Source organism: Anopheles ziemanni, chromosome 3 (assembly GCF_943734765.1).
Source record: "Anopheles ziemanni chromosome 3, idAnoZiCoDA_A2_x.2, whole genome shotgun sequence".
Classification (NCBI taxonomy): Eukaryota; Metazoa; Arthropoda; class Insecta; order Diptera; family Culicidae; genus Anopheles; species Anopheles ziemanni.
Genome location: NC_080706.1, coordinates 55,825,114 through 55,838,379, shown reverse-complemented (window position 1 = coordinate 55,838,379; position 13,266 = coordinate 55,825,114). Strand labels below are relative to the sequence as shown.

The following is a 13,266-nucleotide window of genomic DNA, read 5'->3' as shown; positions in this document are numbered from 1 at the left end:
CCCGTTGCCATGGGTGATGGCATACGATTGTTGTCGTTCTAAAGCGTTGTACTAAAACACCAACGTGTTCTTTGCTTCCTTTAACAATTTTTTTCTCTTTCCCCTTGTTTCTTGTAGAACTGCCTCACTCGCCGCCAACATTGTGGACGGAACACACCAAGTACGACCCAGGTGACATACTGCGGGCCAACTGCTCGACCCCACCGTCAAAACCTGGTGCCACGATAACGTTCCTGTTGAACAGCATGACGGTAAGTATTACACATTTTCGGGACTTTGTTTTCCCTTTCTTTCTGGAAACTAATGCGCAACACACCTTTGCTTCGAAACGGGTCTGAGCGGTGGTTCTTGGACATATTTATGGAAGTACATTAATAATATGGAGGACTTAATTCCACTTTAATTAATAGACCGGCTCTCTGTGCTTTGACTAATAGGACATCGGATACACTTGTTTTCTGCTGGGTCTGTGGCCGGAATGTAAATCATTGCCACAGTGTTCTGTACATTATTCGTCTGATGAACGCTGGTGGACATTGGCGCTTAATAATTCAACATCAATCAAGCTTTTACACGAAGCGTTAATCCTGTGACAACAGCCGCTGATTGCCTTTAGGAAAATTTGCCATGTGTTTTTCAACGCGATTTCGATGCGCATCATATACTTGAAACGGAACGAAAAAGTTTAATTTGTCTGCCTTTAGCAGCATTTTGTTGGGAAAAATGAATAATTTTTCATTGTACAATATAACAAAATCTGCAGGATATGACTTCAAAGACGCTAAAAGTTGTAATGTTCGATCTTCTTTTTTTTCGATGGTTGTGTTCGAATAATCGAATGCTTAATGTATTTAAAGATCTATTGACACATTTATATTTTCAGAGTTTTCTCGAAATTATGCGATTCTGATTGAAAACACATCCTTGTTTCATTAATTCACTCAAGAAAATAACATACTTGACCGTAATAAAAAAAAAATAACATACTACCGTTGGTGATCGTTTAATCATACAGAAAAATAGCGATAGATCATCGCATAAAATTGTTTTATCCAACAGGATTTTGCAATTGGTTTTAAATGAGGGACAAGAAACACGCATTATATTATTTTTCTTAATTCTATTTTCCCTGCTTTCCTTGTCTAAGCGTTAATGTATGTAATGTGGTGTCCTTTTCGGTGTGCACTTCCTTTGCACCGTGGTTTCTCTCGAGAGTAAGAAGTTTTTTATTTTATTTTTTTTCTCCTCTTTCTTATTCAATCTCAACAGTGTCGCACATGTACAAATAATTCCCAAATGGACAGGTACCGGATGGGAACCATTTGTTCACGTGTACCGAAGCGACCGAAGCCGACACGAACCACCTTCCTCGACGACACTTCAAATAGATAGAAGATCAATATTTACAGAGGAGTTTCTTTTTAGATGCTATACGATGGCATTTGATAAAAGCACATCTCTCCCCAAGGAGGGGGAATCTGGAGCGTGCTAGGTTTGAATTGCTGTTTGAAATGGAACGATGTCTGGCAGGGCGGAACAACGCAGTGGCACGTTACTAGGTGGTTCTGGGGAAAATGGAGAAACAAGCTTAAATAGGTACAATAGAAGGCAAACATGGTTGCACACACGAGGACCACCTTCATTGCCGTCGCCGAAGCAAAACAGGACACGCAACGACATGCTCACAAAAGCAAACACGTGCAAGTGGCTCGAACATGCTTTGTGCAGGAGTAGACACATTAATGGGTTTCCAACCGATGGGTGTGCTAAGGTTGGGGGAAAGCTGGAAAAACTAAACGACCAATCTATGCAAAATAATCTCGATCGTAGGGAGTGCACACCCTCACACGAAGGGTTAGCTTTCGGAGGCAGGTGAAGGACTGCTTGGTTGTTGGACGAAACAAGAAAATAGCATTGGATACGAGAGAGAGATGGGATATTTATTTCAATTAAAATTCGCTTTGTCTTGCACAACGCAATACGACTAAAGGTTGCGAATCGTCCCCGTGGAGCTGTGAGTGGCGATTTCCGACTCGAGTTTTGAAAACATGAAAGTTCAATCCATCTGAGTCGGACTTCCGACTAATGGATTGTCACTTTCATCCGGATGAAACTACAACACCGTATTCAAACATTTTGAGGCTTAAAATCTAGTGCTATAACAACGATAACAACGCTCTGGATCGGCTCGGCAGCGGATTCCTGAGCAGTAGAGAGAGGGCAGTGTTAGATCCTAAAACTGCTGATACCGGGCCGGACCGGACGGGGGACCATAGCTGGGGGAGGGTGGTCCGTACTGTTTGTGAGGCTCCTTCTCGCCTTCCTTGTACTTGATAAAGTAGACTTCCGGCTTGTTGGGCTCGGTGGTTTCCGGTACCGGGATCTCGAGCGGCGCCGGTTCCTCTGGTTTCTTTACCAGCACATAGACCAGAGTCTTGTGCTCGTCCTGCGGCTGCGGTGGGATCACCTGTTTGATCGGCGCCGGCGGTGCCGGGGCCTTGATGAAGATGATCTTGTAGTGCTTCTTCGGGATCGGTGCCTCAAGGACCTGGCTTTTGATGACCTCCGTTGGTTCCTCTGGCGGCACGTGCACGTAGACGTTCTTGGTGATCAGCTTCGGCGGTGGTCCATACTCGCGGGCCGGTGGACCGTAGACGGCCGGAGGTGGGGGACCGTACTCTTCGGCCGGTGGACCATACTCAGGTTTCGGCGCCCCGTACTCATACTGAGGAAGTTGCTGCTGTTTCGCAGGCACGACGATGCGCGCACGTGGTGGCTCTGGCTCGGGGCGCGCGATGGCGCACACGACGCAGGCGAAGAGAATCTGAAATGAAACAAGATGGCAAATCGATTGTTAGATTGTGGAACGTGCAGAGGATTCCCATCATCGTCTATCAACTCTGTTAATGGCACGTTTATGTATATGGCATATGGCATGTAATGAGAAGCAATAGGCACACACAAAGTCTAACTCGGGGTCCACACTACAGCGTGACGTCGCCTGACAGGAGCTGAACTCCATATAAAAAAAACCTTGCGCGATGTCGCGCGAATCGCGCTAGATTTTTTTTTGCATGGAGTTTAGCGCCTGTCAGGCGACGTCGCGTTACGCATAAACATAATACCTTATTTTCTTTAAGTTTCATTGTGGTTTCCCAAAATATTTTTTCAATGAAAACAGAATAAAACGTTCTTGATTTTAATTGCTCTATATTATCATCAATATTGTGTGTAACTATCAACAGCAAAGTTGTAAGACTTAATGATTAATTTGTAAGACTTTTGAGCCCTAACACTCTTAGTTAACCCTACAAATTTCATTGTTATTCCTCATTCCTCATTTTGTAAATTTTGACAATTTGATTTGACAATTTGATTTTTTTTTTAAATTTTTTTTTTGATACTGATGTGACTAAAACGTTCGAGTTCTCATACCACCAAGTTAATTGGATCCACTCTCGATTCTTGAAGTATTTATAGTTTGAATAATTAACTTCTGCAGTTTTGCTCGAGTAAAACACTTAATACTAAAAAGGGCTACTATCGCTGGCTGATCATAATTCAGCGGGTTGAAACACTTTGTAAAAAAATCTAAAACTTAAAAAATCGTGTAGGTCTGAAACCGAATCATAAAAACCAGTTCAACCCATTTAGTTGGGTTGATGGCTCACGTAGCTGGTTGTCAAATTCGATGAGATAAAACGAACCAATATTTAAATGCATTCAATACAACAACAAATCCTCGCTAAGCTTCCCCCCAGGTTTATTGGTGGCCGTCCAGTGGGGTGGAGAAATGTTCCGAGCTTTTGGTTGGCGGTGAGCCTCGTTCCGGGCGAACGATAAAGCATCCGGCGTGCTTGCCATTCTCGCCGGCTCCCTGTTCCCCCTTCGTGGCCGCCCATTTGCACGTTTGATGCCAATGAATTGAATGCAGCTTCCCGTGCATTAAAACACCTGTCAGTTTCGTTCCTATTGCAGCGTCGTGCACGAAGCCGACCCAATTTATGTAGTTGCGCAAGAAGCGGAAGTGAATTGGTGTCCATTTGCACCGCCAACCTTCCCTCACCAACGACTGGAAAATGTGGAGTGGCACGGGCAGGCACGGTTTGAAATTTGCATTATACTGTTTACCGGCGGCGCTAGCGATGGGTGACCGAGCCTTTTGCTTTTCGGATTGAACATTTCCTCGTCGATGTCGGAAAGCCACCGATAGTTTTGCGTATCGCTGCTTCGTTTGAAGGTGCATTGTTGTCGTCCCTCCCGGGGGCCCTTCGATGACCGGCGATGGGGTGCCTTGCATATTATGGCATGAGAAAGTCACTCATCCTATCAACGGACACCATCGCATCGTCGTCGCTTCGGTGCTGCGCGCCATCGATAAGCGCGTCCAATTAATGCACGGCGTGCGCGACGCCGGAACCCGAATGGGTGGCGTGCAAAATGCATTACGCCCGCCGTCCGGTTTTGGCTTCGGACTGTCAGGGACGGTTTGTTTTCCGCTCGGGCCCATGTCACGCCGGGCTACCCGCCGGACAAAAACGCACTGTAACATCGTTTCGCATTATTGCAACACTGTCAACCGCTGTGTACATGATTTGAGCTGCGCTACTACCGCAACGCAGCGCACCAGGACTGCGTGCCAGAGTTTGTCAACGGTTTTTGTGGCTTCCATTACCTAACTGGGATGTCCGGTGACTCGGCTGGTTTGCTTTTATTCTTGCATCAATGTGTCGGATTAATTTATTCGTGAGCTTTCCACGAGGAAGGCATGGTTTTTCTGCGCTTAAAATCTTTATCCACAACCGATATAAAGGCATTTAAAGTGGGGTAGAGACTTGCTTGGGCTACAGGCACAAAATAAGACTTAAATTGCTTTTGTAATACGTAAATTGTGCATTTGAAAAAACGATTTATATTTGTGAATAACCCAATATCCTTCTCTAACCTTCAATAAGAGGCCTTTCTGTACATCAAAACCGGAAAGATAGTTCTACAAAATCAATTTAAGTTGAATAGAAATCATAAAAAATCAGAATCATATTTAGCAACAACAATTGTATCGAAAGAATAATCATATTTTTAACATTTTACTAAAATTTTACTTGGTCAAACCTCTAGAGTGTAGACCAACATTTTAATGAAATAAAATAGCATAGCAACATACAAACTAGCCAAAGTTAGTATTCACCATAATTTCAATAATTACCGTTTTATTTTTACACAAACCAAAAGGTTCATTTGCAAAGAAACAGTTTAAAATGTGCTTTTTTTTCTTCTGCTGTACACTTATCCTATCCCGTTTATAATTATCGATTAAGCTATATTTTTCAACTCTTAACGATCTCCCAAAGGATTTCATGTCATTGTTACGAATACCAATTTGAAAATTGTTTTCCGAACTGGCTGGAAAAGTTTGTGAGCCCAGAAAGAACGGGAGGAGATTGAAAGAAAAAAGTGTAGGAGAATGAAATAGCCGTAAACATAAAAGTGAAATAAAATCAGCTAAATAATTGCACCTAAAATACTGCGAACCGGTCAACGATCCATAAAATCAGCGAAAACAAAAGGTGCCATCAAATTTCACCCGACGCCGACGGTCAGGAACAGATCGGTGCTCCCAAGAAATGTGTCCCAAGAAAGGAGAAGCCTTTGTTTTGTTTCGCTAGGATTTGTTGTGTGCTCCCTGTTGGGTCGAATTAAAACCAGTGGGCCGAGGAAATGATACATAAAACACATTTATCGATTCTTTGCTCCAGGTACAATCCGGTTTGCCCTAATCCTTGCCGTATTTCGTGCACGTGCCATGGGTTTGAAAGTTCAATTCTGTTTTATTTGCTACCGTCCTGCCATACCTCCGAAATGCCGGTGACTAATCAGCGAGTGTAACAAAATTGTCACATTCAATCGGTTGACTTGTAGGCTGAATGGAGTCAGTGGAGACCGTTTGGGGAAAGGTCGAAAAAAGGCTACCAACAACAATCCGCTTCGATTCGGCGAAGATCAATCCCTTCAATTGAACCGAAAGATCCCCCAGGGAGCACTAAAGGGAACGGTTCCGGTGCTAAGAGTTCCTTGGGAATCGTCCGCCGTGCAAACTGTGTTATTTACAAAAGAACAAACAAGCAACAAAAACGCTGGGTGGATGTATAATACGAAAGCGTCAAAGAAGGTGAAAGAAAATCGCATCTCCCAGCGCCCGGCTCTCGGGTTTCTGGGGCAAGAAAAATCACCGGAAGTTTGCATCCGCTTTGGCAAATTTTTTGTGACCTTTCCTCCGTCTCATTTACCTCCCCCACAACACCATACAACAATGGGCTTCCAGTCCATATTTATTTAAATGTCGGTGGAAGAGAAAAATCGTCTTCTTTCCGGCACGATTGATAGAAAGAAAGCAAAAGTGCCTAAGCAAGTGGAGGAAAGGACCAGCGCGCTCCCTTCTTGCTTCCGGTGCTACGGGGGCGTTAATCCGCCAAACCCCGCCAAGGTCCAATTGATTGGCTTTCCCCATCCACCGCATTTTCGGTACCAAAGTTTCTCCACCAGGAAACTCGACCCCCTTAAGGCCTGAAGTGTCGGGCTCGAGTCGGGCGGAAAAATGGGTTTCCAAAATGAAATTTATTACCCGAGCCATATCACCGCGAAACGGGTGTGGTGCCGTTCGTTAAAGGGCGGCTGGGAAGAGTAACGGCCCACTGCTGCCGAAACAGACAGGCTAAAACGCGGTAAGAACGAACGCAAGACAAACTGTGCTGCGCCGATCCCGCGGAAGGAAGACATATTGGGCGAGCTTTGGGTTGGGGCGAAGGAAAGGAAACAAGGAAAAAAAAACTTCCAGCAGCATTCCTGGGAACGCGTCTCCTACTCGCTTCCTTTCCGACTCTCTCTCTCTTTTCCTTCGGATGAGTTGAAAAACCGACCATCAAGAGACAGCGAAGGAGAAAAATTAATACTACCACCCCAGCGTACGTCCGAGTGGATTCCCAAGCAGGTAGGTCCGGGCCCCAAGAAAACCGCCGAATGCAAGTGAGGAAAAACGTGGTACGACGAAGACGAATCGCACAATAAAACTGCGAAGTACTTTTCTGAGCGGAAACTGAGCAGCAATTGTGAAGTTTTTCCCGCGAACCAGAACGAAAAAAGAATGCGCCACTGACAAAGAAAATAAAAACGCTTTCCTCCGACAAGAACAGACCATGGTCAGCGAAGAGTTTGTTCGGAACTGACCGATGCCGGCCCAATCGCATTCGGTAAACCAGCGGCAGTTCCAGCATGGGTTAATTTGTGTTGTCGATACCTCTTGATCCTTGAACACGTCCCTGCGACCGTAGAACGGTTTGATGATACCATCGACCATCGTCGGTGGGTTGGTACAAATTTCCAGAAAACCCGCCCGTGCCGTAAAGCGACCAGGCACAAATAATCGCAAAGCGTTGGACCGTTTTATTTATACAAACGCCTTTTCCGCCATAGCGACGGTCCTTCGTCCGCCCGTCCGTTCTGGTTGCGGTGTTTTAAGTGGCGTGGAAAAGACTGACCACAATCGTGTCACTTTCCTCCGGCTTTGGCCTTTTTACGTGTGTTTTGCTGCTTGCGATGTGAGTGCAGAGATTCTCAACCGTGTTTTCGATACTGTTTCGTTTAAACTGTTTGACTGAACCGCCACGATTTGTCTACATTTTCACTGCTTGTTGCTTTTCTTTGATTCAAGAAAATCCAAAAGTTTTGGAAAAATTACAATTCCAAAGTAGAAATAGTTTTGTTCCAATTTAATGCGGGGAATTTGTCCAATTGTCAAGGATTTATATTTATATAAAACTATGATAAAAACCGTGCTACGTGGCAACTTTCCTCCACAAACAGTTTGAGAGCCACTGGTGGTTTTTACGTTCGAGTTGTTGTCATTTCCGGTCTGTATAGTTTTTCGCCGGAATAATCGGAAAAGCCGAGGGCAACCGAACTTCACCTTTCCCCGAGCGCCGATGTGTGAAGGCGTGAAATTTTAATGACATCTAGGTCCTCGGCCAAACCGTCCAACCAACGACGGTCACGCTTGACTAAATTGGTTACCGAACCGTACGCTTATAATTGTCCTTTCGAACTGTCGCTGACAAACAATGGACGTACGGTTTTGGACGGTAACTTTTTTTTTTATTAGTCTTTCAGCCTGAACCAACGCTGTGGTTCAGGATGATTCGGGTGCTCTGTGGTCAAATTGAATTGTTGGCGAATTGTTAGGCCTGTTGCAAATGTTTCATCTCGGCGTTTCCTTCGCAACGTCCGGGGGAAAAAAAAAAACTAGTGGACCCGTTAAAGCCGACAAATGGTCAAGCTCCCAGTTATTGACTTAGGACTTGTCGTGTGGCGATGGGTTGCAGTTAAACAGGATGAAACTCGGCGAAGGAAAAGCACCCTTTCGACCCCAGTGTCAAGCCGTACAAATATAATCAAGTTTTGCTGAGCTTCTTTTAATGATGATTGAAAAAGAATTCCCGCTTGCCCGTGCGACGATCGTATTGAAATGTGATTTCGATCTTTTCTCTTTTCTTTTCGTGCCAGTCGGATGTAACCAGTTTTCATTCAACCCTTAGAATTGTGTCCGCCCTGCTCTTCTTGTGCCGTCTTTGTGTATTTGTTCATTCCCGTGCTACTGGTCCTGATTGCGGTTGCAATCAAAAGTTGATGAGTCAATCGGAAGCGCCTTCCGTCAAGCGATGAGTTGAGGTTCGATCTTTCTTTTTCGGTGAAGGCAGCGATGGGCGATGATGAGAATGATCGAACCCTGTTTTCGCCACCCAAACACTCCGCCTAACGAGGGAGAGCGTGTCTGGAAACGCTGGGCAAACACACCGTCCTCGGTCCCCGGTGAACAGGGACAACTTACAACTCCACGATGCCGATGCAAATTTCACCCTGCACGTCCACATTGCAATTGCGGGCATTATGTCGGAACGGTGATTATCGCATCAATCAAGCGCCCAGAAGCGAACACGGTGCTTATATTAGAAAGGGGCTTCATTATCGGAATGCATTTGAAATGCAATTAAAACCCGCGCTGATGGCGCGCGGGCATCAGATGAACAATGTTACCAACCGAATAGTCGTAAATTTGTTATAAAACCGTTTTGTTTTTCGACCACAACGCACGCTCATTACGCGGCCCGCGACCGGATGCGCTACTTAAACATGGGCCGAAGCTAGCCATAAATCAATGTCAGTTTGGATGAGTTATTTATGGATGCAACGTACATAAAAGACGCCTTTATTTTGCGATCCGTTGAATGCTCCCATCTTTGGCAGAAATTGCGGTAAAAAAATGCATGGGACGCAACAAGAAAGGAAAAATTTTGCCCTGCGAACACCAGAAAGTGTTTTTAATAATTTCAAATACCCCCGTGTGCACAGTAACTGGGCACAGTTTTGGGATCGCTTGGATGAACGCTGGCCGGATGGCTGGCCCGGCTCATATAAAACATACGGTTTGGCTAAACCACAAATGGATTTCCGATTGCATGATTTATTCATCCCGCAGCAAAACGGATGGGGGCCGTTGCGGGCAAGCCGGGCAAAAACTAGTTAAACTATGCAAAAAAAGCTATGCCCCGAAACTGAAATGGTAAACGGAGCTGCTTGGCAAATGCCTGGCCGCCACTCGGCTGGTTCAAAGCGTTTAGCTGTCGGTTGGTTCGTTGCGGTTGCCTTGAGAATCGATAAGTAATTGAGAAAATGAGGGGCAAGATGCCGGAAAAACTGGCTTCTTGGTGCCACAAACATGTCGCTATCGAGCATTTGACGATGAATTGCTCTCCATCGCCGCACTAGGGCTCCAGTTTTCCCACAAATTTTCCTGCCACAGCGTCAGACCGCCACCACCATTCCTACGTGGTGCATTTTATTCACACATCGTGGCAATAATATTTACATATAAAAAGCATTCACACAAGCGTGAAGCTTGCGCGACGTTCGCATGTTCGCCACAAGCGTGGAGAGCGAGTTCCCCGGTACATCAATCACGTTGCCGCTGCCCCCTCCCACCCGTCCCGTCCCGTTGATGCACCCGGCCACAAATGACGTTGACGTCACCGGGCGACAGCCGTTACTCATCTATATGAAAATGATCCGATTTAAACGATTACCCACTCTCCAGCGAGCGCTTCTCCCCGAGCACTCGGGGCTTTCCATTTCCGTGGGCTCCACGATGTCCAGCGACAAACGGTCAAACCGCCCTGATCTGCACGTGTGTGAGTGTGTGTATGTGTGTGCAGTGTTTGTGTGCCCGTCCGGCGCTCGAATCCGGTGTCCATTGCGCTGCTATTTCCCATCCGAAACGGCATCAACCCGAGCTTGGACAAACGTTGATTCAATCGGTGACGGACGGTATCGTTTCTGTGATGATGTTTTTCGATAAACACGAATCCAGCAGCCGGCGACCACAACGGTGCGTGGTGGGAGGGAGGTGGGGGGGGGAGGATCCGTTTGTCTGTCTTCAATCCTAAATGGCCAAATACCCGTGCGCTCGGAACCCGATTTTCCCGAACCCGAGGCGCGGGAAAACGGCACGCAGCAAACAGAATTAGAAATTGATTCCGCCCGCTATCGTGTGCGTATTGTTTTTCTAGCCGCGGTTTTGCGTGTTGTGTTATATTTGCTTGTTTGTTTGCTTATGAGCTTGCTTGCTTGCTTGTTTATTTGCGTTTTGTGCTCGTGATTGTACACGTGCGAGCGAGCGATGTGTACGAATTTGCGGTGCAATAAAACATCTGTTAACAGAGGGTTTTATTTTTTTATTTGGTCGATGCTGCTTTAAGAAGCATGGCATGGCTTTCAATGATTATTTTCTTTTTACGGAGGGCGAGCGGAGAAAGGAACAATATTATCACGATTGCCAGATTTTTATTGCTTCAAGCATGGATTTTTATTGATCTCAATAAATGGCACATGCGTTGAACGTGACAACGCTACAATAATGCAATGGAAAAAGCAAATCATATCAGCCCGAGAATAAGTGTAGGTTTAACGAATACGTTTTATCCAATCGTTTTTAGCTTCTTTTACATCCTTCAATTTAATTGATTGAGAACGATCATCAAATGCGTTCTGCGTGATTGAAAGGGGTTTTTAAAATTTTATTTTCACATTGAGACGCCATTCAGACGCCAGTTGCCCGACGGAGGTAATGTTTTTCCACGAGAAAAGTTTTATTCGTCGCAATAAAGTTTCATCGACTGAAAATGGTGCGCCCTGCCAGTGAATATGATTATCGAATATACTGATGCCTATTTCATTTGCGTTCGCTTTCACTATGTGCGTTGACCGAAAGCCGACGCACACACACATGCACACAAAAAAACACCCATATTTTCCAGCTTCTCATCCGTTCTTTTTTTCCTGTGGCACACACCGAGCCCTCGAGCATGGAAATAACATTAAAAAATATCCTCCAAAACACCACCGGAATGACCATCGTCAGCAAATAGCAAATAAAACCAAACAAGTAAAAAAAAATCTCGTCCCGTGAAGGGCAAGCGAAACTGCGCACATAAACCATTTCAGCCATCGGTTAAAAACAGAAAATCAAACGAACGACATGATGATGCACTGAAACGCACGCACCGGGATTGCCGGAACTCGATTCGTCAATTTTTCACTTCTGGCTACTTTAATTTATTAATGTTTGGTTTGTTTGCGTGGTTGCTGTTTTTCGTTCTGCCGTTTTTTTTTATTATGCGCTTTTTTTGTCGCCCAGCCAACGTTCATTATTTGCCATTGTTGTTTGTTTCCCGCGTCATCCTGGGGTGGAACACGACACGTCCTGGTATGGTTTTTTTAGCTTGGTTTCAGTTTTCCTACGCTCGCCACTGCGCCACAAAAATAAACACCTAGAGATACCGGTTGAGTTCTTCGCTTCAAGCGGTCGCGAAATCAAAGTTGTCGGAAATTAAAAAAAAAACGACGAAATTAAGGGACAGGCCGAAATGAAGCTATACGGCAGTGAAACCCTAAACGTGGCCCCGAAGTGCACCCGAGGCGAAATAAAAACTTTTTCCGCACACTACGCTGCTTCCAGCGCGATACGTAACATATTCCGACGAAAAAAAGCCACCGGAAACAAACATCAACAAACTCACCAGGAAGGATTTCATCGTATGTGCAGAAAGATGGTCACTGCCCACTGTCGTTGTGGCACGGAATCTGCGGCTTTCGGCGAGAAATTAAACTACCGGTCCGACCGACGAACGTAACGAAATCTCGAATTTTCGGGAACTTTTCAAACTGCTCGATCACACTCACACACACGCACACACAAAAAATCACTCGGATTTCGTGGATGCGACTTTCGGGCCTCTATGAAACCACCCACAATGACTGGAAGTCGTGCGGAGCAATTTGCTTTTATATCGAAAAGGTCCGAATGGCACAATGTCGGCCCTGTCGATGAATCCTGTGGCCACGGGTGGGAATCGTACCTCCACCGCACCATTGCAATGCAAATGGGATCCTCGCTAAGAGGGGGTACGGGCTGGTGGAAAAATACGTAGTAAAAATGCGTAACCACCCACACCTTGGAGTGAGTTCGGTGAGATGTCACGCCGGACGAGCCATGCTTGGAGTGAAATTGAAATAAATTACTCACTTATTCGGTACGGTTCGATTGCGTCGACCACTGGCATGCTCCGGGACTCTGGGCGAAAGCCACTCCTCCTGCCCCTCCCGGGACGGTATTATATCGAACGGTTCGAAGCGACAAATTTGCACGACGTGTCTCGACGCGGCCAGTCGAGTCTGGTTGTGACCGGGATATTAAGTAGCGGGTTCCGCCGAAGCTACAAACGCTTTTGCCACTGTGCGTGGCGACGGCCGACAGAGTAGCACTTGGTGAAAGTGTCGGTTTGATTCTGTCGTCAAGCCACTCAATTAGGTGATCTTGAACTTGGCCCTTATAATCCCATAGGCAGCTTTCCAATGCACATAACCGAAGCGATTAGTTATGGATGATGGTTTTGACCAAATTGATTGTATAACAATACGACGAAAGCATCGTAAATTCCCTTAGTTCATGACCATTAACTCATTCAAATGATCATAGGCAGAAAAGGCTATATGCTTTTTATTGAATTTGTTGATAGTCCAGGGTTTATTTTTTGTGTAAATTTGATAGTCTTTATATAATAGCAACCTGTAGTTTCAACCAAAAACTAAAGAAAAACATTGTTGCAAATGGCAACGTCAGTGAGAAAGTTAAGCAGAAACTCAAGAAACAAAGGGAAA

The 13,266-nt window shown here is 45.4% G+C and overlaps 2 protein-coding genes across 2 annotated transcripts in view; one reads left to right on the top strand and one right to left on the bottom strand.

Annotated features, from left to right (window-relative positions):
* LOC131288561 (uncharacterized) overlaps positions 1 to 13,266 on the top strand; it is a 111,718-nt gene that overhangs the window by 46,353 nt on the left and 52,099 nt on the right. The window contains exon 4 of the mRNA XM_058317705.1: positions 118 to 251. Coding sequence (XP_058173688.1) covers positions 118 to 251 — 134 coding nt within the window. The remainder of the gene's footprint in view (positions 1 to 117; positions 252 to 13,266) is intronic.
* On the bottom strand, positions 2,234 to 2,833 carry LOC131288562 (uncharacterized; the record flags this gene model as incomplete). The annotated part of the gene is made up of 1 exon (XM_058317706.1): positions 2,234 to 2,833. A coding segment is annotated over one exon (600 nt), but the record flags the coding sequence as incomplete, so codon positions are not given.